Source organism: Ambystoma mexicanum, chromosome 4q, assembly GCF_040938575.1.
Source record: "Ambystoma mexicanum isolate Mex_15411 chromosome 4q, UKY_AmexF1_1, whole genome shotgun sequence".
Taxonomy (NCBI): Eukaryota; Metazoa; Chordata; class Amphibia; order Caudata; family Ambystomatidae; genus Ambystoma; species Ambystoma mexicanum.
In genome coordinates this window covers 1,062,139,245-1,062,164,815 of record NC_090928.1, presented here as the reverse complement: position 1 = coordinate 1,062,164,815, position 25,571 = coordinate 1,062,139,245, and the positions used below count along the sequence as shown (strand labels likewise).

Below are 25,571 nucleotides of genomic sequence, written 5' to 3'. Positions count from 1 at the left end.
AACGTACCTCTTCCGACTATTCCCTGCCACTGATCCTGGATTATGTTCCTCCACTTCTTTGCCTCCTCCTCATTTCATTCTTCCACCCTGCCAGATTCCTTGAAACTATTGGTGACATTTAATTTGTAGTTCCTCCTTAACCTGCTATTGCCTCCTTAATCTGCTATTGTCATGCCCCTGCGCTCCATATGCCCCGCTCCACGCATTACAGACACATAACACTCAGGCAGGTGAACAGCAGACCCTCTCACTAGTATGCATTCATCCACACACATGCTTACCTGCAATGCCTGTACTTGCGCTTTTATGCTCGGTGGTGCTTGGGCACCAGATGGACTGGGATACATGCCAGACCAGGAGGGTGCCGTTTCTTGGGTCGCCATGTTTTTGGGACCACGCATGCATGGTGGCCCGGATCTCGTGCATGCACAGTACTGAAGAAAATATGCTGATTGGCGTAAACGCCAACCAGGTATCACAGAGTCTCCCTAAGCACTGCAAGACTATTTAAACCCCCGTCCCGGACACCCCATCACGTCTTATTGCACTCCGACAGAAACATTTTGTTTCTGTCTTTTTCATGCCTTGCCTTGCACCCTTGCCCTACCTGCATGCTTTGCCCAGCCTTCCTTACCAACCTTGCCTGACTGCCTTGCCTTGGTCTACCTACCTTGCTAGCCTAATTGCCTGCTATCTTCTAACCTGCCTTTCAGCCCTTCCTAGTCCATTCTTTTGCCAGCTGCCTAACCTGCTTTGCTGGCTTGTTCACCCTGCGTCTGTCGATTCTCCGCTCTACACAATGTTTGTAGCTAGTCCGGTCGAGCCATGACGGATCACAGGAAAAGACCGGGTACGCCGCGCTGGCCTAACACCATTCTTGACAGTTAACGCAATTTCCCACATACATTTCCCCCCTTCACTATCTTTCTTCTCTGCTATTATTTGAAGCACTTCATGCCTCAAGGGGTGAGGATGGTGCTAGACAAATGTTTGAAATAAAATCTAAAAAAGGCTTTGATTTACCAAACCAACCTTATGTCTTATTCTGATGTTTTTAACTTTTAAGATAAGGGCTTACGGTATGCGTGTTACCACTGCCAGTCAATCATTAAATCGATGCATCTTTCCTGTCCGAGCTGCTAGGCTATTGCAGTTTGGTTATGCAGGTTACGTTATTGCAAATCAAGCACATTACAGAGGTGTCATAGGTGGTTACATTGGCATGCCTCCCACACCTGAAAACCTTGTTTCTAGTTCGGATTGCACAAGCACAATAAATGTTAAGCAACATACCAAAACCCGGACATTCCACCGGATCCTCTCAAAGCAATATCATTAAACATACATCTTTCTCTAGTGCTAATTCTTGCTTTGTTTATAATTCTAAAAGGTTTATTTTGACTAAAATATCATTGGAACGTGATGCAGTTTCCTAACCATGATTTTATGAAGAAAGTAAAAACCGAATACACATACTCATATATGATTACACTAAACATGAAGTATTATTTAGTTTGTTCAATATGAAAGTCGGACCAGCTGCAAAAGCCTGGAGCAGCAAACAAAGAAGAAATACTATTTGTGAAACAACAAAAGAGCAAATGGAGTTCCACAAGTACACATTAAAATCGTGTTTGCATCCACTGAAACATCATTGGGCACTTACCCACATATCTTTGAAGCTGCCGTACTGGAGGCAACACCATACAGATTGAAAGGAACAGGAGCCGTGGCCTTCAGGGGGTTGCGATGAAACCAGTGGGCCATTGTTCTCAAAGACTTACTCTGGAAGTAATTTAAAGATTGTGTTTATTACTAGGGCTAGTTTTGTATAATGTAAACAAGGAAACAGTCTATATTTCAGTCATTGTACAGAGTTTACAGACCACACACATTTCAATTGCCCTGCATAAAAAAAATGATTATCTCTCAACCCTGGCCAACCAACTTTGGAAGACCCCCTAACTCCTACTATGATTTTGAGGAACCAACTGAAGAGTAGATAAGGAGCAATGACAAGTAATCTCAAATACCACCTCAGATCATTATGTACTAACAATTTTAACAAAGGGCATGCAAGGCCATTTTAGCTGCCACCAACATGCATGATTCGGTAAATGGCATAGTGTTAGGAAATATTTCTCTTTACTGCACCTTTCCTTCCATTTCTGTGAACCCCCAAACATTTTGCTTTTATTTTTTTAATCTGACCTGCTCTTGGTGCAGTGAAGCCTTAAGCTTCACGACCCTGTCTTTTGCTCATCTGTTATGGGGAAACTGACATGTCCTGCAGGCTGTCTGTACTGGGAAAAACGTTTCCCTTAGTCTCGTTACTTAGTTGCTACTTTTAGTAACTTGTATCACTTATGGGGAGCACTTTTTGTTTTACCCTAGACTTACACTCAGGGGATTATTTATTACACAAGGCGTGCTAAATGGACAAGCTGGTGGCATCAGTGACTTTTTACAATTTTTTGGTACTTTTTGTTTTAGCCTTACCGCGTTTACCGTTTGAAACTTAATGTGGCAACTGGTTAAACATGGCCATGACACAAGATATTTTGCTTGTCCTTTGGCCATCTTATCTTTTAGCCTTCGTCCCGGCCTGTGAGGCTAGGAAAACCTGTATATGGATTTCCAGGGCCTGGAAAAGCAGACACTATATTATTTATTATTATTTTTTTTCTTTCTTACATTTTCAAAAAGTTTGTATAAACTAAATGAAATTAAAAAAAACAAACAAAAAAAGCAGACACTTTTGGCAGGCTACTTGAGGGCTTTGTGTGTTTGCTGCCAGGAAATGGTCTGGTCCCAATCCACCTACTGGTGCCAGTCTGTCTGGGTGGAATGAATGGGTTTTTCCACCAGTGGTTGTGAATGGACCACTGCTTTGTGTGTGGGAGGAGGGGTCAGATCTACTATTGGCTAGTGGGGGCTACTGCTCTTGCCTGGCTTTTAGGATAAGAAGAGGACCCCTGCACCCACTCGAGAGAGATGCTGGAAGAAATTGAAGGAGCCAACACTCCTGTCCAGCTGCAAGACCTGCAAGGAAACCAGAGACCCGTCGGAAGAAGTTGGCAACCAACTTCTGCTGCTGTCCTGGGGGAGCCCTGTCTTGAAGGGGATCTCCAGCAATCCCGCAAAGGAGCAGCAAACTTGGGAGTGGAAGGAACATCCATTCTCAACGTCACCTCTGAGTCCTGCAAAGAAAAACCTTTGGAAGTGCCCCAGGACCGCCCTGTGGCTGACCATCTCTGAGTTTGGGCTCCCGTGCTGCAGACTTCGCCATTCCGAGCTGAGGCCTGGAACTTGGGGGGTCCTCAGCTTGCACTACAAGACTTACTTCTGCGTAATTTTGTGGTATCAGCATCGAGGGGACCCGAGATAGGAGAGAAAGTCTGACCACGGCAAGTGAATCCCTTTGCGTCGCCATGCCTCGGTGGCAGTTATCAGAGATCGCTTACCTATGTCCATTCCTGTCATGAGAGGGGCCCTGCATCGAGTTTTGCTGCATTCTTCCATTGAGAGTCCTTGCACCTGCATCAGACATCGACCAGAGAGCTGCTTGAACCTGCAACCGTGAGAAACTCTAAGGTGTCTCACCCGCTAGTCCCTGGGGATCGGTCATCCAGGTGTCCAGGACACAGCCATCGCTTTTGGATCCACTTCCTGGGGGTGTACCAGTGCGGGAGGATCACCTGGGTGAGGGGTCTTGTGGGAGTGGGACACTGAGTGGTGAGACGCGGTATCACCTTGCCTGTAACACCTTTACCCCATCCTACCCGATAGGATATTTGGGAACTCCATCCCCCCCAAGCCCCCCTTTTAAAACACAAACACTTTCTCACTGACAGCCCGCTCTAAGGGAAAACAGACTAACACCCGAGCCGTGTACCTGACATGTCCCAAAACTATGGTCAGGCAATTATCGACAATCACTCACACCTGACTTCCATTGAACTTCACCACACGGATAAAAGGTAAAGCACGAACGCACACTCAGAGCAAGGCAAAGCACACAAGGAAACAGCAGTTCCAAGATGGCAGTTTAAGGAGAGGAGAAAGATGGCGAAACAGAAGAGGGTTGCATTGACCTTTTCGACAAGGAACCGTTACTTTCACCAAACCTCGAGAACAGAAAGCGTAAGACCAGGAAACCAGGCTGAAGAATCCTGCATTGTGTTTCAGAGGTACCCGGAGCCCTGCCGCGTCAGTAATCAAGATGGGGAGAATCTCCAGCCACTGTGGTACTGTCCTTGGCTCCAAGAACAAAGCTGCTTCAGTGAAAGCAACACAGCCGGTGAGTTGGGGAGACTGATTCAAGACCAGTCTGTTTTGAAGCCAAGGTTGCTAGCAGCAACACTGAATGGCGAGCCCTGGAAGGAACATTGTTAAAACGCATGTGATAAGAGACTCAAACTAAGTTAAACTGCTGATGAGTGATTGAACTTTAAAGCAAGCTACAATACCTTTGACAGAGTGGTCCGGCACTGCATGGGTGCTCAATTAAAGGTCTCTGTAAGTTACCCAGCTGAGAAGTGAGAAAAGTAGATAATGTTGGTCTGAGAACAAATAAATGTGAATTGAAGTGGTCCTGCGACAGGTCAAGTCAAAGACTTTGATTTCGATAAAGTAGAGAATGTTAGGAAAAGTATAAGGATTTGGTCCGAACCAACAGAGGGAGATCAATTGGAAGCTTTGTGTTAAAGTGGGTCTGAGTCCAGCGGAGGGGGGCCCGGGGTGAATCGAAAAATCCCCCAAGAAGTTGTACGTGTAAGTTGTACGTGAGAATCTCGAGGAGAAAGGAACTTTTGAATGTTTGTCGCATCAGGCCCACTGAAGTAAGAGACTTTGGATGGCAAAGAGACTTTGACATAGAAGGCCCTGATACTGAGATTTGAACTGCATCCTTGTGCTAGAGAAGCCAGAGACTGTGCTAAGCTTGAGTGTGTTGCCTTGTCCCATGCTGAAAACATTGGGAAGGGAGGCCAACGGCTTGAATATCCTGACATATTATTTCTTAAACATGTTTCTTTTGCATAACATTGTTTTGCACCCTATTTGTATTTAGAAGTAAGGATTGGCAATAGGTTTACTAGCGTAGGCCCTTTTATTTTGACAGACTCGACTACAACTGCGTTACTATTTGATGGTCGTAGCTTGTCCCATCTTTACATTTAGGTTTAGATTAAAGTTCAATAAACACCCTTGAACTGTGATCACTTGTGTTTGTCTTACTGTTTCATACCATGCCTTCCTCACACAACCCCTGGGGATCAAGGGCAGAGGCTGTGTTAGGGAGAATTCTCTTATAAGGCTAATTTCCCAAACCTAGTGGAGTCCCCCAGCAGCTTTGCTGGATTTTTGGTTTTTTTTCTCCTGCTAAGAGTGAGACTCTTTTACTCCCACTCTTAGACATGATTTGAGGTATGTCTCTGACTATTTGTGTGATTTTGGGCTATGGGGTCTTTTACTCCATAGGGTATCATCTGTTTTTTGTGTATGTGTTACAGAGCACCCTCAGTGCAGTAACACAGGGGTGTCATAGTGACCCCCAAACATGGACTCCATACCCTGGGACGGACTACTGTCTCCCAGTGCATGTAAAGTCACCATTGACTTTACTAGTCTTAAATTGTGAACAGAACCAGTACAAACCATCATATTTTGAAAGTACTGGAAGGGGTTAATTATATTGCCCCTGGGTCTGTTTTCAAGGGGGCACTGTCCAGTCCCCCCTTGTCGAGTTTCTGGCTGGTGGCAGTGGTTACCACGCAAAATATTCCACCGGAATATTCTCTATGGGATTTTCCCATTGATTTTAAAACGCACCACTTCTTGGTGCAATGTTAAAGATACCGCCGGTTTATTTATTTAATATTAAATTCACAGTTGGGTCTTTTTGCCAGAACTCTTTTCTAAAATGGAGTTTGTGTCCGTCTCTGTAACTCTGACCAAGGTCTGTTTGTTTGTTTATTATTTATAATGCGCCGAAAAGCCCAAGGGTAACAAGGCGCAGCAGATACAAGAATTTGCAAGACTTAGTTACAGACAGTAAAATATATACAAGTATGAACACAGTAATAATAGCAATAAGCGGTAAATATAAACATATGTACAATTAACAGTTGTGTATCCAGAGTGACCAAGTGAAGGTGGGAGACAAGAGGTCCTAGATGATAGCTGTCTTCAGCCAAGACATCAGCTTTGAGTGGAAGTTTTGGTAGGGTAGGTCCATTTTAAGAGTGGGTGGTAGGGAGTTCCATAGCTTGGCCGCTTTCACTGGGAAGCTATTGCCACCTATAGTTGATCGTTTGTAAGAAGGGACGGAGAGGCAGTCTCTGTATGCTATCCTAGTCGGTCTCATGGATGTTAGTCTATGAAATCTGTTGATCAGATAGGTAGGGGCCGCATTGTTAAGGGACTTATGGGTTAGTGAGGCAGTTTTTAAGGAAATTTTGTCTATGATGGGAATCCAATTTTGTTGCTTGCTATGTATTGTAATGTGGTCTCTTCTTGAGATGCCCAAGGCCGCTCTGAGTGCGTTGTTCTGGAGAGTTTGTAGCTTGCCAGTGACGGCCTTGGAGGACCCAAGATACAGGGCGTTACAGTAGTCCAAGCGGGAGAGTATAAGGGCTCTGGCCAGGGTCAGACAACTAGCCTCGGATAGAAAAGGTTTGGCTGTCTGGATCAATTTACAAGTATAGGACGTGGAGGAGGCTAGTGAGTTCACTTGTCTGCTAAAATTGAAATTAGAGTCCAAGTAAAAGCCCAGTGTTTTGACTTTGTGTCCAACCCTGATGGTATTACCATCAATTATAAATGATGAGTATGCCGGGCTCAGTTTCTTTAGGCTAGCTTTGGTGCCCAGTGTGATGAGTTCCGTTTTATCATCATTCAGGCATAGACCCTGAGTGGCCATCCATGCCTGGATGATGATGTAAACCCTATTCACCAAGGCCAAATCCTTTGCATAATCTCCAGAAAGCGGAAGGAGGATCTGGGTATCATGTGCATAATTAGTGTAGGTGATACCGAGATGATCCAGATCGTCGAAAAGGGGCTTGGTAAATATGTTGTACAGTGTAGGGGAGACACAGGAACCCTGAGGCACACCGCAGGTGATGGGTATGGGGTCTGCCGCGTCTGTCGGCGAAAAGACCCTCATGGTTCTGCCATCAAGGAAGGATCTGATCCATGTAATGGCCTCGGGGGAGAAATGGGCATTCGTGTGGAGGTGGGTGCAGAGGACCGAATGATCGACCAAGTCGAATGCTGCTGATAGGTCAAGGAGGAGGAGTAAAGCTGCTTGACCATTGTCTTTGAGCAGATCAATCTGTGTTTTAAGGTCGATGAGAGCTGTCTCGGTCCCATGTTGGGGTCGGAAGCCTGATTGTCTGGCTCCTAGCAAGTGGTGATCCTCCAGGTGCTTCTGTATTTGTACATAGGCGACCTTGTCCAGAATTTTAAGAAGGAATGGTACTGTTGTTATAGGCCTATAGTTAGTAGGTATTGCTGGGTCAAGAGTGTTTTTTTTTTAGTAGGGGTAGTACCCAGGATTGTTTTAAATTAGTTGGGATGGAACCGGTGGAGAAGGAAGCGTTGATTAGCTTAGTGATAAATGGGGAAAGGTCACGGGCAGCATCTTTTATAAGCTGTGCTGGGCATAAGTCTCCCTGGCAGTTAGAAGGCTTTAATGACAGGATGATTTTTTCCACTTCGAGTATGGTCACTTTGGTAAAGTTAAATCATGAATATTCACTTGTGGTCCGCTTCTCAGGTGGCGGTTTATAGTCATAAAACCGAAAACAAAAATCCCGAATACAATAATCTCGAATCCAAAATCTCGAAAAAAAAAAAGTCGAATTTTTTTTTAATGACGTTTTTTGTTCGAAATGGGGGGGTTCCCCCCCCAACCCCCCTTTTTTCTATTTTTTTTTTATTTTAACCCATTTTTTTTACTTACCTGACCCCAAAAAAGCATATAATTAAATAAATAAAAAATTCGACTTTTTTTTTTCGGGATTTTGGATTCGAGATTATTGTATTTCGAGATTTTTTTTTCGGTCTTTTGACCGACCACCTCAGGTGGCTTAGACAGGGCAGGATTGTTCAAGGAGGCTTTTTTACAGGATATTTTATTTTGTAGCGTGGCGATTTTGTTAGCTAGGGCATATTGGATGTCGGTACACCAGTTCTTGTCTTTTATGCAGGTGTCTATAGGTGCTATGGAGGTTTCTACTTCTTTTAGAATCGAGAATAGTTCCTTTGTGTTTGAGCTGGCTTGGGAGATGCGAGAGTCAAAGGAGGTACGTTTTGCAAGGAAGATTTCTTTTTTGTACAGGGCCGCTAGTTTGGTGAATTTGATTTTGTTGGCTGCTGATGGGTCTTTTTTCCAGATAGATTCGCAGTGTCTTTTTTGTTGTCTTAAGTTTTTAAGGAGAGGTGTGTACCAGTTGTTAAGGTGGGTTTTGGACTTGCTTGGCCTGAGTTTGAGAGGGGCAATTGAGTCCAAGGAGGTAGACATGATTTGATTATATTCCTCAACCAAGGTTTCAGGGTCCAAGTTGTCAGGGAGTGAGTTAAGTGTGGGGAGTAGGTTGGGGATAAGTCTCTCCACTGGGATACTCTTTTTGTTTCTCGTAAGAGTAGGTGGTGCCCTGCACGGTAATATGGGTGGAGGTCTAGTAGTGGACAACACAAACGATACCAGGGTGGTGGTCAGTCCAGGCTAGGGGTGAGATGTCAGTGACGTTGGCTAGGCAATTGTAGTCGGCTACCCAGTCTAGTATTCTGCCCTTGTCATGGGTAGGTTTTAGGCTTCTTTGAGTAAATCCTAATTCGGTGAGGGTGTTCAACGTGGTGATGGCGGCTTGGTCTTCAGGGTCATTAAAGCCCATATTGAAGTCTCCGAGGGTGAGCATCTGTGTGGCGTTTTTTAAGTTAGTGGATAGGATAGTGTTAAGATCCTCATCGAAGGTGCCTAAAGGACCTGGGGGGCGATAGATCAAATGGACGTTAAGGGTTTGAGTATTTGTGATGGGGATTTTAGCTGAAAGTAGTTCGCAGGATGGGGCATTGGTGGGGGTAGCTAATCTTATTGGAAGGCTACATTTGTGAATGATGGCAACACCGCCTCCTCTGGAATTGGGTCGGTCTTGTCTCAGGATGGTGTAGTTCTCTGGGATTGCTAGCATCAGCATAGGTCCTGCTGCCGGGTGGAGCCAGGTCTCTGTGATGGCAAGGAGGTCCAGGTCTTCATTGATAAGTAGGTCTGCGATTTCAGTTGCGTGAGCTACTAGTGATCTGGCGTTAATTAAAGCTCCCTTGATTTGTGGGCTCACTAGAGGTGCAGTAGGGGCCGACAGTTTCTGAGGGGGTTTAGTGTTTTTCTGGATGATGGGAGTAGTAGGGTCTTTAGTGGGATAGCTCAGAGATATTTTGGGTCTGTAGTTGTCAAGGCTAGTGAGAGTGGATTTGGATCTTTTATTAGTAGGCATGGAGCGGGCGAGTGGCTCGTAAATTTTGGCTAGTCTAGCTCTGAGTTTTGTGTTCCTGACTACAGTGGGGCACGGGAGGCTGATCATAATTGCTAGAGGAGCCTCAGTTGTTGTTGGCGGTAAATTGATTGAGGAATTGAAATTAGGTGAGGTCGTGTACATGGTAGTAGGGAGTTGAGGTGGCATGTTGGATAGTATAATGGTAATTAAGAAGAATAGGGGGCTGGCAAGGTAGTTACTAAGCAGGGGAGGCATGCTAGTTCGTGGCAGGAGTGCGTGAAAGCGACCTTAAGGCACAGCACAATTTTAGAATGGTCTGAAAGCGGCCTTAAAGGCACCACACAATTTTAAATGGTCTGAGAGCGACCTTAAGGCACAACACAATTTTAGATGGTCTGAAAGCGACCTTAAGGCACAACACAATTTTAAATGTCTGACAGCGATCTTGAGGCACAACACAATTTTAGAATGGTCTGAAAGCGACCTTAAGGCACCACACAATTTTAAATGGTCTGAAAGCGACCTTAAGGCACAGCACAATTTTAGAATGGTCTGAAAGCGGCCTTAAAGGCACCACACAATTTTAAATGGTCTGAAAGCGACCTTAAGGCACAGCACAATTTTAGAATGGTCTGACAGCGACCTTAAGGCACAACACAATTTTAAATGTCTGACAGCGATCTTAAGGCACAACACAATTTTAAATGTCTGACAGCGATCTTAAGGCACATCATGCTAGTATGCACAGAGCTGTATCTGGATTTGAGCAGCAAGGCAAACTACCGTGTACATGGCCACATCTAAATTCAAATCAGTGCGGGCAGCACAAGGCAGCACAGTTAAACTAGTGTGCGCATGACAGTATCTAGAATTGGCCAGCCAGGCAAGCTGTAGTATGATGATGAGTTAGTACAGGCATCACAGTAAAGCTAAAGTGTATGGGGCCCCAGTTGGGTTTGGTTAGCAAGAAGTACTCAGTTAGATGGTGCACAAGAAAGGCAGCAATGCCTGAGTTAGTTTAAAAGTGCATTGCAGGAGGTGATGATATGGTGCAAAAGTCATCTACTGCAGAAATTATGTAATTTTGTTGCAGGGACTAAGCAGGTAGAGCCAGACTAGTGCAGTAAACTGTATTACAGAGTTACCTTGGTGGTCATGTGTGGGAGAAGAAGGGGTTCTGGCAGACGGCAGAGTAGGCAGGTAACAGGCATGGAAACAGGAGATGGCCTTGGTAGCTGTGGGCCTTGGGTGAAGTGGGCCAGCTTCGCCTGCCGGCGCCCAATAGGAGGACAAGTAGGCTGGGGCAGCCAATCAGGAGGCTTGCTCGAGCCTCAATAGGCAGTGCAGGTACACATCAGGAAACGGTCGGCCATTTTGAAGCTGTGGAGTGCCTCATGTGCTTCAATGGCGATTTTCTTGTAAAGGACAGCCAAATGGTTGTAAACAGGCAACGGATTTCCCTGGCTTTGCTTGGGAAATGATTCGCTTCTGCTGCTCAGGCGGATGCAATATATTAAAATAAAATGCGGTCGAGGCGGCGCTATGGAGCGGCGCTTACCAGAATTTGGGCAGTAGGCTGGAGGGCTTGTTGCAGGATGCCCGCTGCTCCTGCAGGTCGGGATCCGGTCCTAGGAGCTCCAGCTCCTGTGCTGTGTTGCAGGGCACGGGTCCAGGCATGGAAACAGGAGATGGCCTTGGTAGCTGTGGGCCTTGGGTGAAGTGGCCCTTTGTTCCACTTTTTGGCGGGCTTCTCCACAGAAGCCCTCCAAATGGTGCCACTCTGTCTGGGTCCCACAGGATGGGTGGGGAGGGGAATTGGCACCCTGGACTGCATTGCCTTAGCAACTCAAGTCCCACTCTGTTCTGATTGGGCCAGTGGTGAGCCGCCCGGCTCACCACTTAGCATGTTTGAGTGACAGCTAGGCTGTTGAATGGGGGGGTTTTCTGCATAAATACAGGGCCTTTGGGACTGGAACTTCAGAAGTCGCCACAGAACCTAAGAATCCGAAGAGGGAAGAAGCTGAGCCATCTGCAACGACGACACCACCGGTGAAGCCTTGCTGCAACTACCTCACCACTTTCCCGACGACAAGAGAAGATCTTCTGCTGGACGAGTCTTCTTCCTCTGAGCTGGTGGGACCATCCAGTTCACCCCTTTCGCCTTCCAAAGACGTTTCTTGGTCGAATCGCCCGTGCCAAGCACCCCGGCGGCCGGATAGCCAAGCTTCACCACTTTGACCGCGAATAAAAGGAACGCCCCTTTTATCGACAAACTCCGCGGCTGGTTTCATCCCTGTGCAGTGCAACGACTCCACGTTTCCTCCTCGACGAGATCCACTCTTCCCCTGGTTGAAACAACGGACTGCAACCACTGCCAGGAACAACTGCCACCGCTGAAGCTTCCTCTCTCTTTAAGGTACTGTGTACTGCCTGGCCTCCCTTTCTTCGGTTTGCCCAAGGTGACCCTTAAATCCTTGGCTTTCCAACTGGGTTGGCCCCAGACCTTCTAACTTTACCTTCTTGAATCGCCCCAACCTCTTTTGAACATTCTGCAAAGACTTTTAGTGCATTTTAAACCGTGTGATCCTGGGCACATTTCGCTTTGCTCCATTTAAAGTGGGCCTGGCCTATGAACTTTGGCTCTACAGTACATACTGCCTTTATTCCCTTGCTGAGAACTCCTAAAAGTGTTGGGACCTGTTTTATTTCTATGCTCTGCCTTTTTCTCTCCCTTTAACTGAACTATTGGAGTGCCATCAGGTTATGCGCTCACATCTGTTTATCGTGGTGTTTTAACTCTGACTTGTCTAATAGTTATCAAGGGAGGTGTCTATACTTTTCATGACTGTGTTTTAACTTGCTTTTGATTTAGAGTGCTAGTATATTGCTTAAAGTGTGTTATAAATAAATAATTATATACTTTTTATACAAAGCTCTGGTCAGTGTTTGTTTGCTCTACTGTGTTTTTAGCCCTATTGTGTATACTCTATATACTGCCCTACTCTTCTTGAGAGAAGTCTGACTGCTCAGCCACAGCTATCAGGTAAATCTGGGTGGTGCAGACTGCTACCAATTGGGTTTACTGCTTACTCCTGTAGTCTTAATCTTTTGGCAGTGTTCCCTAAGGGAACTGCACAGGATTCTGCCTAACAGACTGACAGCAGGAAAAGCGACCTCAGACCTTCAACTGACCTGCCAAGTCTCATGAAGAATCAGAATACAGGGGGCGAGTTATAGCGATAATCACTTACCCCTTAAACCCCTTTAAAAGTTTGCTAACTTTTACAAAACTCCGAAAGTTGGGAACATGTTTATTATTTTGAATAACTTGTCCCCCGACACTTGGAACTGTTCAATGGACCTCAGAGACCCTGCCTTAATTTTTTCCAGCTTCAAAGAACTGTATGAAAGTTTGCTGAACTTTTGGGCATAAGGCCCCAGACAATTTAGGGTTGGACTTCTGAAGTTAAGGATAATTCTTTGTGGAATACTAGTGAAAATACTAATCTGTACCTTTCTTTTCAGGGGTTTGATCTGTATTTTGCCCTAAACCAGTAACTGTATATACGTATCTAATTTTACTTTTGTGTGATAGTATTACCTGTTAGTAGTCATTTTTGACTGTGTGATTTGGCCATAAGTAAAGAAGTATTTTTATACCAATTATCAAAATGTAATATCTGGCTGCTGTGTGTACTCATTGTGGACCCCTTACAAGCTCACCACCTCTTGAGATTTAGGCTAGACCTTTCATCACTGCTACCTTGAACTGGTTTGGCTACAGCTCTCATAGTTGTTCCTGTCACAATATAGGTTGTCCCCCAAGTCATAGAGTATAGAAAATCAGTCCTAACACATAGGATTTCAAAAGATAGATCCTGCCAATGAGCACACCTTAATGTGTCCTCCAGCGGCTGTACTCTGGACCATGTGTTGATGTTGCCTGGGATAATTTTCCAGAAAATATGCAACTGTATGCGTTTCTACCTGTATTCTCTCCTGTAACTCTCTGGCCTAGTCAGCATATCTTATTAAGTTTTACTGGGGTTAAGCACTCCATAGAGACTATATTATTATCAGACTCAATGCAGTTGGAAGCCGGGTTGGTTCTTTGCCAAATAATTTGCCAAGTCTCTTAGTCAAGGTGCTTTTCTCGTTCCTTCTCCCAGTCTATCAAGTTGTGCCCAAAGCCTTCCAGCAAGTTATAAATACCATTAATTATCAGGATCTCCCATTTGCAGCCAATTTAAAGTCTGTCCTTCATTGCTCAACATGTCTATCAGTGCCAGAAAATTGAACTATCCACTTACAACTTCCCCAAACCAAAGGTGGCAACCACCTTCCTTAAATATGAGAAAGAAAGTGCGATTGGATATATGTACAGAGTCAGCCCATTCCGTAATACCACCCCAACCCATGTCGGAATGGTTATCTTCATCACTGCGTACAGATTTGGGGAGTTTGGCAATCCATATTACACACCTTCGAAGTCTCTCAACTAACATTTCAGCAATATATCACCAATGCATCTCTGAACTCTGTCTTTGCGTCTCCCTCTAAACCATCAGTTGCGCAGCCTTGTAATACTGCACAGTACTGAGGCAGCCCAAACTTCCCACTTCTTTTAAGGCATGCAAGCTTATCCGGAACCTTAGACTTCTTTAAATTTTTTTAATTTCATGTTTAATAGTTTGTACACAAACATTTAACATTTCATCTAATCTTTTCTGTTAAATGCATTGTTTATATATTTAAAAGGTAGAAGAAGGGAGATGAAGAAAGTAAAATAGGATAAAATAAAAGCTTCGCACAATGTAGAGTTTATAAAGTCTAATTGATGTTGATGGACAGTTCCATTAATTTTTCCCAGAATTGCATTGTCCTGAATATAAGTGGAAAGGAGTTTCCACTTATGATCTGTTCTCATCTTTCTACTGTATTGTGATGAATTGTTTCCTGAGGGAGCATCTGGCCAAAAGTTTTTGTCGTTTCAGATAAGAAGAGGCAGTCAATGAATAGGTGGTGAAGGGATTCAATTGAGTCCGGTTGTTTACAGAATCTACAGAGTGTTTCCTCTTCAGGGATTTGCCTGGTACTCACAAGATATTCTCTAGTTGGTAGAATGTTGAGGCGGAATCGGAGGAAAGTGTCTCTTGGTCATTTGCACTGAAATTTTAGGCATTTAGGAGGTTCATTCAGGGCTCAAGTCTCATATCTTGTATAAAGCGATAGCCTATATTTGTTTTTCTCTTCGATGGTGCGTATCCAATCTAGTTGCCGCATTAGAGTTTTTGCTTTCGTCGGTCTATTGATTAGCATTTCGGTTTTGAGTATTTGATGGCAAGCTTCTTTCCATCTGACCACGGTTGGTGTCTTGATTTCTATGTATGTTTTTCGGAGAAATCTAATTGCCGGAAAGTCTTCTTCTATTATGGTTTTTCTATAGAGGGTGATGTGTTTCCAGGCCTTTATGGAATCTAGCGACTGGATTGCTAGCTCAAAACGAATTCTGGCTATTGGGTAGGACTTCGGGAGGGACAATACTTTGCGCGATATCTGTTGTGGTATATTTAGTAGGCTCTCGCTTCCATATGCGAGTATGGGCATGACTTTCTGATTGTGGAAAGTTAATATCGATTTTAGTGAAAATTGCCCGTTATTCTTGTGAAGGATTAGCCCTTGTCGTGCAAGTGAGCGATTATTTTTTTTCAACATCTGTTTATTGACATTTTTTTGTGGTTGAAATGAAACAATGAACATTCGAAAAAGGAAAGAATAACGCCAACCCTCACCCCCCCCCCCCACCCCGATCCAGGAGTCAGATGTTCCGTCTTTGTCTAGCAGCATGACACCGATTGTGCCGATATGGTGTCTTGTTCCATTCATTGCATTTCCCAATGGCCTGCCCATCCGCCCCCATGTTCTCTCTTTTAGTTTGGAGTCCTCCTGTGAGTCAATAATTCCCAACAGGGTCATGGCTTTCGGGCACCATAGTCTATTCTTTCCTCCTCCAAGAAATGCCACCAGGGTGGACCAGTCTGTTGAGAACCTCAGATTCTCTTCCTGTATTGAATGCGTGAGCCATTCCATGGATACCACCAACCACATTTTGGCAATCCAATAATGTTCTTGAGGGCGCGTTTTCGATTTCCACCTACGAGCCAACACCATTTCTGCCGACATCATAATTATTACATATATTTTACGGAGTGATTTCGTAGGAATTCCGACCAGGGTCGCATACATGCAAAGGATATACAGCCCCTTATTTTTCCCTCCCACCTTTCCCAGTACCTGCGTTATAGCTTGGCATATGTATCTCCAATATGTGTCCAGCTTGGGACATTCCCACCAGATATGTGCCTTGGTACCCGCCCCTCTGCAGTCTCTCCAGCACAATTGAAGGGAATTTGGGTACATTTTGTGCAGTCTGACCGGGGTTAAGTGCCATTGAAACATAAACTTTAGCCAGGCCTCCCGGACCTGAAGCGATCTAGTGAGTTTGGGAATCTGGCTCCACAGCCTTTGCCACTCTTATTCCTCTATGGCCGGGCCTGTATCCGCCTCCCACTTTCTCATATAGATCCTGCTGGGCATGCGTTCCCCTTCTTTGATATATCTATAGATGGAGGTCATCAGGCCCTTTTCCCCGGAGTGGGTATCCAAGTATTTTTCAAAAGGGGTCCTGCTGTTTTCATCTCTGGGTGAGATAACCAATGACGTAATTGCATACATCCATATCTATGTCTCTCCTCCAACCCAAAGTCGGATTTGCAACTCTCGAAGTCTTTAATCTTTCCACCCACAAACATATCTCTCACCATTCGACAGCCACCCTGGAACCATTTCTCAAAAGTTGAGGTGTCACAGCCCGGGGTGAATTTCGGGTTTTCAAATAGCAACGTGTGGTAATCTGAGCGCCCCCATCACTGCAGCGACCCATGACTGTCCCACCGTCGAGGTAATTTTACTTGCATATATTTGGGGGGTTCCATCTTCCCTCGGTTTCCATAGCATTCCCTCTAAGTGTCCCGCCACCACTGCCCTATCCATCGGCCGCCATGGTTTATCCCGGTCATCTCTTTGCCAGTCTCCAAGTATCCTGACTTGTGCCACTATATAATACGCCCTAAATCTGGCTCCCCAGACCTCCACGAGAGGTTGGCATTCTCATGAGGCTTGCATAGATTCTGTGATGCTTGTGGTTCCAAATGAATCGATTAGTAACCTTCTGTTGGACTCTGAAAAAGGCGCACGGGATGTCTACCGGCAGTGCGGCAAACAGATAGAGCAGCCGCAGCAATACCACCATTTTTAAGACATTCACCTGTCCCAGCCACGAGAGAGAGCGGTCCCCAATCTATTGACCTTTTCTAGTAAAGGTGGGTAGTTTGCATGGTATATTCCGTCTATAGTTTTGGTTAAGTGAACCCGCAGATATTTGATCTTATCTCTTGCCCATCTAAAGGCGTATGTAGCTTTAATTACTTGTTCGGTGGGGGTTGGGAGATTAGGCTAAGTAATTCTTACTTGTTGTAGTTTATTGTCAGCCCGGCTACTTGACCGAACTGGGTGAGCTCGTCACTCGCCCATCAAGGACTGTTCGGGGCATGTCAGTGTAAGAAGCAGATCGTCAGCGAAAGCGGCCACCCAAATGGAATACCAATTATGGAGTCTGCCCCTCTCACCGCCGCCAGGAATGGTTTGAGATGTAAGGTGTATAGCAGCAGAGATAGAGAGCACCCCTGTTTAGTGCCTCATTCTACAATAACCGGGTCGTATACCTGTCCATTAACCGTCAATGAAAGGGTCGGGGCTTGATAGTTGGCCTTAACACTATTTAAATATTTATGCTTGAAACCCATCCTCGCCATCATGGCAAAGAGGAAACTCCACTCCACCCGATCGAAGGCCTTTTCGGCATTGATCGCCAGCAGCAAGGCAGGGACCTCCTTCCGTTGCGCTTTTTCAATTAGGTGAGTTATCCTCCGTACATTATCTGCCAGTTATTATAGGCTGCAAAGTCCTTCAGCTCCTGTTCTATCTCCTTCACCAGTATTGCATCTTTAAACACTGGGGTCGGGCATCACCATCTCCACAGGCCCATTGGACCACGTGGTCTGGCCATTTACAATGTTATTGGGACGTGATCGGAGATTGACATGGGCCCTAAATTGATATCTGTTAGGGTGCCCAATAGAGGGGAAGACATACATATGTAGTCTATGCGGGAGTGGGTTTTATGCGCATATGAATAGAAAGTGTATCCTGGCGTATTCCCTTTGTTCTCCCTCCAAGTGTCTACTAGGGCAAGTTTTCCCATTTTCCTCCTGAGGTCCCCAGAGGCCCCCCCCGGTGTTGCCCCCATGCGGCCCTGCGTTTGTCTATTGTAGGGTCCTATGCCATATTGAAATCCCCGTTAGTATAATTCGGCCCCTAGCAAAATTACCTAGCCGGGTGAGGGACTTCTGAATAAAGGAGTCTTAGCCATTGTTAGGTGCATATATTGTTGCTATTGTGAGTGTCTCCCCCTACCCTCAAGAAGCACCGCCAGGTACCTTCCCTGTCTTTTTGTGTTGATTTCATTGTGGGGTCCAACCCGTCTCTCAGGGCTTTTATTACTCCCCCTTTCTTACTGGGTTGTGTGGCCTGAATCAACCTTTTATACCCCCAAATCTTGATTCTGTGTTAAGTCTCTAGTTTGAATATGGGTCTCCTGGAGTGTGGCTATGTGTGGATTTTCCACGCAGAGGAATCTCTCGATTTTCTTTCTCTTGAGCGGGGAGTTTAAACCGTTGACGTTTAGAGTCAATACATTAAGCTGGTCCATTTTAGCCAGTGTGTTTGGTCATGGTAGGCCAGCCCCTGCTATTGAAGAGAAAGCAACGGCGCATTTCTGATAAGTGGGGCTTAGCATCGGGCCCTGGAATTCTTTTGGTAGTTTCTAACTCCTGGATCTGCACTTCTCCCCCCCTCCCTCCTCCCTCCTTACCCCCTCCCCTCCACCGGGTGGGTCCAGCGGGCACCTAGCCCCTCTCGGTTTGAGAGCCTGAGAGCCAGACCTTAATAACTGCCTGGTTCGTCTCCACACGGGAACTCCCTTTCCCATTCCAAGATGCCGGGTCTCTCCTCCTCCCCATTGCACCCCGCTCTTGTATCGGCAATAGCCTCTGTTGCTCATATAAGCACGTTATTTTCAGCAAGTGTGTGCCCTCCCCAGGGGTGATATAGAAATATGGATCGTGCTCCTTGATTTTCTTATATGTCCCTCTTTCCAGGTTGGTCCCCCTGATCTGGCAGCTGGTCTTGGGATTGAGAACCACGCGGGAACTGTTTTCGCTCCTTCCTTGATTTCTTTGGACCCGCTTCTGTCCATTCCCAAGGCTTCAGGGAAACTGCCCGCCCAATCAGGGACGCTCGTGGCGGTGGTGTGTCATCCTCCACGCCGAGTAGAGCTAGTCCTTGGTCGCACGTCGTAATTTTATGATTCTTCCCCTGCCATAGAAAGCTGAGGGCAAATGGATGGAGCCATCTGTATCGCGCTTGATTTTCTCTTAGATGGGCCAGGATAGGAGCCATGCGCCGTCTCCTATTCAAGGTGATTTGAGATAGGTCTTGATACAACTGAATTTCTACACCATTGTGGGAAATCTGGCGCGCCTTTCTGGCTGCTTGCAGGATCCTCTCTTTCTGTGTAGAACTATGGAACGCCACCAAAATATCCTGCAGTCTTGCTCCCGGTTCCTGGCACTTCAGCCCAACCCTGTGGAACGTATCGAATTTGATGTTGTCAATCTGGTCATCCTCTATCAGGTCTCTGAATATTGGTCTCATTGTTTAGACCAGATCTTGATCCTGGACTGCGTCTGGCAAGGATTGAACACGTATATTGGACCTTCTGGACCTGTTATCCAAGTCCTCGGCCCTCAACTCAAGGTTATGAGTTGCTGCAGCTAGGGTTTCCAGAAGGGTGTCTGCCTTTCGTGCGTCTTCAGTCAGCTCCTGTATGGCCCTCTCATTCGTGTCTACCCTCTCTTCCATTTTGTTGAAGTCCCTTTTCATGTCTTGTAAGCCTTCGGCCAGGTCTTCCCTTAATGCATCCATCTGCTTCTGCCCTGCATCAGTTATTTTCTCTACAATTTCCCCAAGAAGGGTCTTGAGCAGTGATTGGGTGACGGGCAGATCCTGCGGTTCTTGGGTGGTAATCGGGGCTGATAACATGGACCCATCCTTGGGATCTTGAGGTCTCTGCTCTCCCAGTTCCCTGGCACAGATCTGGGCTAGTGATCCCTCCTGAATCTTTTTCGCCATCTTGGAGGAGCCTGGGGTATCTTTAGACTTGCTTCTAGATATCCTGCCTGAGCGTGGGGGGGCAACCGGGATGGTTCTACTATTGACTGCGCAACGGTGTAATCTCTGGCGCTGTTGTGTCTGCCTAATTATCGTGCCTTGGCACCCCCTCTTTTCTAGCGGAGCTGATGCAGGTGCTGTGATGTCTAGCAGTGTGCAGGCGGTCCGGGCCTCCCCCACTTTCGCGGTCTTCCGTGTAGGTTCAGCCGAGGTGTCTGCAAGGGGTTTGCGCCTCTTGTGGTCCGCGTGGTGGGCTCGCTGGAGCACTTATTAGAGTCTGTCAGCTCACTGTACTTTGCTGTGGCTGCCCTTCTCTTGGGGTCTCGTTCTGGCCCACTAAGTCCAAGGCAAACGGTGTTGTAGGGCTTGGGTGTGGGGGTAGGGTGCTGGAGCCCAGGGTCCCCAGCCAGCTCCCTTCTCCTTGGGGGAATCTCCTCATCGCCCGTTACCCGGGCTCCCGAATATCACGGCTGTGGGGGAGGGGGCATGCAGAGGGGTCTCACCCGTGTCTGTTGCCTCCGTGCCCCCCCCCCACCAACCCCCTCCACTTACTTGGAATTCCGATGTGGAGCTCTGGCCCGGGGCTAGACCTTCACCCTGGATGGGGAGAGGTATCCTCTGCTTGGTGGCTGTGCCCGGCTTTCGTGCAGGGCCCAGATCTCAGTCAGTGCTGCTGCCCTCTCCTGTCCGTATGTATGGTGAAGGGGCCCCTCGGTGTCGGGAACGCCTCCAGTCCGCTGCCGTGGACCCGCTGCAATGTGTCTGCCTTCCTGGCTCTAGTTTCCTGGGGCGAGCCCGGTGCACGGGCTACAGGCGACCTCCCCTCGTTCCACAGGGGGCCACAGCCCCGCACGTCCCTGCCGCGGTCTACAGGGTCCGGAACTGCCGGTCCCTTGCTGCGGGGGCCGCAGCTCCCAAGGCCCGATGAAGTATGCTGCTGACGGGACCTCCTCTATTCCCCGCCGAGTTTCGCAGGGGGCACAGAGGCCGTCTGAGAAGCTCCTGTCCACGGCTGCTTCCAGGAGCGCTGTCAGCTTCTTCAATACCAGGCGGCGGGCCCTGGGGCTCTCTGCTACGTGCCGCAGTGCAGCGGCTGCAGCAGGGCTATTGTGGGAGTCTCGCGTCTGCTGAGTGGTTACACCCCACTAAACGGTTCCCGGGTAGGGCTGCTTCGCAGTTGTAGGTGCTTCTTCGTGCTTATTAACGAGTTCGGTGCGGGAGCTCAGGGTGACGCGTCCTCACTCAAACACCGCCATCTTGGAACCAGTGAGCGACTTGTATTTTTTAGATGGTCCATCCAGTGTGCTTCGATTTGCGATTGGTTCAGCCAGAACCCGAGGTATTTTGTGGTGTTAACGAATTCTAAACGTTTCTCATCCAGGATTAGATGGTATGTTTTTGCCTTGGTATTCTTCTTAGAGGTCAATGACATTATTTGCGTTTTTAGAATGTTAATCGACATGTCATTGTCTTTATTGTATTTTTCAAGCACTCAGTCTTCTTTGTAAGCCGATAAGAGTCTTGTCAAGAAGCACAAGATCGTCGGCATAGAAATTGTAAGGTATTTGTGTTCCGTTGATTTTTGGAGGATATGCTAGGATGCTAGTTTGGCTTGCCATGATGTCAAAAAGATAGAAGTGGGCATCGTTGTTTGAGTCCCCTGGCTCTTGGAACGGAAGCTGGCACAGTACCAGAAGATGTTAAGCAGACTTTGACAGAGGTGTTACTATATAGGGCCTTGATTGCTCTAGAATTTCAGGTGGACAATTCCAGGTATGGAGTTTATTCCAGAGTTTAGTTCTGTTTACACTTCAAAGGCCATTTGAAGGTCTATGAAACCAGCATGTACATGAGTTCCAGTTCTGTTTGTATCGTGTTTGAGTATCTTGAGAATTAACAGGTTTATGTTGGTTCCGGCATTCTTAACAAAACCAGTCTGTCGAGGGTTGTATATATGTTGTTTTTAGTTGCCCATTCATTTAGTCTCTTTAATAGGATTGATGCGAATATCTTGCCCAAAGGATCAAGCATGGCTAGAGGTCTATAGTTGGTTGGCAGATTATTTCTCCTTGCTTATAGACTGGGATTAATGTGGCAGTTTTCCAAGTATGCAGAATGTATTTATGGTCAGAGATTAGTCCGAATAGATCAAGACATAACTCAGTCCAGTCTTCCGGTTGTTGCTTGATGTTATGATTACTTAGCCCGTCCGGTCCGGTAGCTCTTGAGGAGTTGAGATGTTTGATATGTTGTATAGTTTCTTCTCAATCCCATTTATTGAACCAGTTCTTGTTGTACTCATGTGCAACATCAGTGATGCCTTGGAATTTTATTGGGTCGCTGTACAGTGTATTTAAGTGCTCGATACATGCTCTTTCGGGGACCTCAGGTGACAATCGGGCTAGATTTGTATCATTCCTATTGAGTAGTTTCCAAAGCTCTCTTGTGTTCTTATTTCCTAGGATTCGGAGTGTGTTTTCAGCATCATTCTGTATGAGGATGCATTTCATAGATTTCATCCAGTTCCGATGAGCTTGTTTAAGGATGTGGATGGTTTTGCAAGCTCTGGTTGGTTCAGATTTGCATGCTGCGAGTATGTTTTTACGTAGTAATTTTTTCTTGGAGGCAATCAATTTAGAGTATGAGTGAGTGTGCTCTGGGTGGATGTTCCGGGAGGCTCTTTGATGTGTTTGGTAGGGAATCAGCAGTCACATGTAATTAATTTTGCATTTCGCTGGCTGGGTGGAATAATGAAAGGTTTCTTTCAGCGTGTGTATCCGAGAATCAGGTATTCTTAAACGTTTTAGTGCTGAATTTATTTCAATATTACTAATATTTTCCTTGTGTAGAGGTTGGTATTTGAAAGACCATGTCAGAGTGACTTTAAAATGGTTGCTTTGATTCGTCGGGATGACAGTTAGGCGTCTAGATGTGTAACGCTCACCTGATTCCCGTAGAGGCGCCGGTCTTGACTGGGCGTATACCGTATCTTCAAAGGTGATGTGTAACACACGGCTGGCTCTTTGGGCTGGACCTCTGTGCACTGTATGTCTGACTCGAAGGGTAAGATGTCTTAGGTAAGTGAACGCCGTGCTCTCCATCTGCCTCGGGGCAGGGTGCTGTAACCAGTTTCTTCACTGGATAAGGGGAGCAGGCCTCTTGACTTTAGAGGACTGCTGTCCGTCGTTTACTGCACGAACGGTAAGTTTCGAGTAATTCTAATGTCTTTAAAAGTCTTTAGTAATGATGTCTCTTGTTTTGCAGGGTTCCGGCAATGGCGGATGACGGGCTGAAGTGAGTTGAAGATGGAGCCCGTGTGATGAATAGAAGCGCCTGGAAGCACGTAAGTAAGCGCTTGTTGCCTGCTTCACGATGCGCTCTAACTGTCTTTTTATTTTGCAGGTACAAGTTCGGAGCGGCTGCAGGGTGCCGGAATGCCCACTGGGTTAGATGTGGAAAGGGGTAATGGCACGTGAGTATTAAAGTTCCCCAATGTCTTTAAACGCACCTTGTTTTGTCTTTCAGATGCGGGATGCAGCGCCGAAGGCCTCCGGAGCGTGCGAAGAGTTGGTAAGCCTTTGTCTTTCAGATGCCGGAATGCAGCGCGAGGCGTTGGTGACAGCCGATGGACCAGGTAAGTGAAGTGCTGTCACTGAAGACCGTAATGCTAACCTGTTGTTTCTTGTCTTTATAGGTGTTGCTGAAGACTGGATTCAGGATGGTAAGCCTTTTTCCTTAGGCCCAGGATCAGATGCAGAAGACACGATGAGCTTTCTGCTGCAGAGGATGCAGAATAACGCAAAGCAAGATTCATCCATCGGGTGTGGTTTAAATAGCCTCCTGTAGTGCTTAGGTGTCTCCTTCCACAGCCACGCCTAGGTAAGAAAAGAATTCCTGCTTTCCAGAAGAGTTCCAGTGTTCTGAACCTAGGGAGTGGCTCCTGCCCCACCCAACAGGAAAAGTAGTTCCAAACAGAAGAGGATCAGAGGCTCAACTGGCAGGCAAGTAAGCAGCATGGTCTGCTGCAGGTAAGTCCACCCAAGCATTATGAGCCCGGCGCTTCCAGCGCTGGGACTGGGCATATTTATGAGCCTGGTGCCACTGGCGCCAGGACTGGGTCCAAAAGGTCCCAATTGGGACTGGTTGGCACTCGGAACCTGGGTTATGGATCTGCTTCCAAGGGAGTTGGGAAAACCCTGACCTTTTGGAAGCAGAGATCATGACATTATAGTTTGGTCAATTGCTTACCTCGGTCTCTCTTTGACAGCCTTGAGTCAGCTGTCGACTCACAAGGCGATTGACGGCCAGCGACCAGCAAAACAGCAAAAACAGCAGACACCCTTCACATATTGACGGGCTCGCATGCCGCAAGGGCGAGTGTGCATTGATTTTATTTCCACTTCCTGGTGTGGGCGGAGCTTGTGTTCCAACGGCAGCAAAAACGTGTACAATAGCAGGTAGCTTCTTAGGTCACAGAGTGTGGTATGCAGCAGAAACAGCAGACTGCAGACGCCCTTCACTCGCGACGGGCTTCCCTCTTGGACTTTTTATCCTTCCTTATGAATTGCATATGGTAATGCTACATGCTGCCAAATTATTATACATTTATGCATGTATGAACGTATAAGGACTTGTACTAAACAAATGCAACCCACAAGCAACAGAGCTGTACAGTAATAGGGTTTGTACAGCTTAGATTAGTCACTGGTAATATTGTTGCCTTAGTGCTTGATAATTGCATTGTACCAATCAGCGTGTTGCTATCTTTTTCAGCTGCCATACCTCCTTGGGTGCTGAGAAATTGATGTGATGATTTCAGAAACTGACCTTGAACCTCATTTCTTGTTTTTGCTCATCCATCGCCTTCAAAAGCACCTGCACAGAAGTATTGAAATCAGAGATGCATGCTTGCAAACTGCTGGCAAACATGGTTCGTTTAGACTCTACGTTACTGCAACAAATCTCAGCTATCCCTTTCTTCATCCATACTTTAAAGGAAATGTCTCCATTACAGGACAAAGGATAGAGGGGACAGTGAACATTCCGGTTTGATTAATCTACCTAAGAATCAGACAGATAACCATTTACCTTGAGCCATGCCGTTGGCCTGACATAATTGACTTGCCAAAACTTTACAAAGTTTTTCCCTCATTTGAAATTATCCAGAATCATTGCTAAATAATACTAGTAAACCCTATTGAATATGTTAGAGTTAGGCCTATAATATTTGCTGTGTTGCTCAGAGATGCTGGCTCTCACATACAATTTAGATTTGCCATCGTAAAGCAAGCCATAGAAACCATTATGGAGACCAAGGCTGTATGCATTTATTGTTCCAGCCTGTTCTTCACTTGGAAGAGATCGAAGCAGGGTAATCATCATGCTGTATCAGGGAAGGGAAACAGACAGTAATTAGTGCTATTTAATGAAAGGTTGCTCAAATGTGGGGTTTTCTCTGCCAAGATCATACTCCATCATCTCTTGCTGATAACAACTGCACTTTTCAGGATAAGGTGACCTGCCAGGAACCTTCTGTGGGTCCTGAGTGTTTGTGCAACAAAACAGGGTTTGAAATTCAGATTTTATAAGCAGGAGCTAAAACCAGCTACTGGCTATTGGGAAACACCAGGTAGGCAGGAGCTAGTACATAGCGTGTCACAAATTTAACTTTCTCACGAGAGACTAAGTAATATATTTGTTCATTATGTATCATCCATTGTG

The 25,571-nt window shown here is 46.2% G+C and overlaps 1 protein-coding gene across 2 annotated transcripts in view; it reads right to left on the bottom strand.

The window, feature by feature from the left end:
* The window catches only part of BROX (BRO1 domain and CAAX motif containing), a 904,523-nt gene that overhangs the window by 695,794 nt on the left and 183,158 nt on the right, over positions 1–25,571 (bottom strand). For both annotated transcript variants that reach the window (XM_069608616.1, XM_069608615.1), the window contains one exon: positions 1,667–1,785. In XM_069608616.1, the coding sequence (XP_069464717.1) occupies positions 1,667–1,767 (101 nt within the window). In that variant the 5' untranslated portion in view covers positions 1,768–1,785. The remainder of the gene's footprint in view (positions 1–1,666; positions 1,786–25,571) is intronic.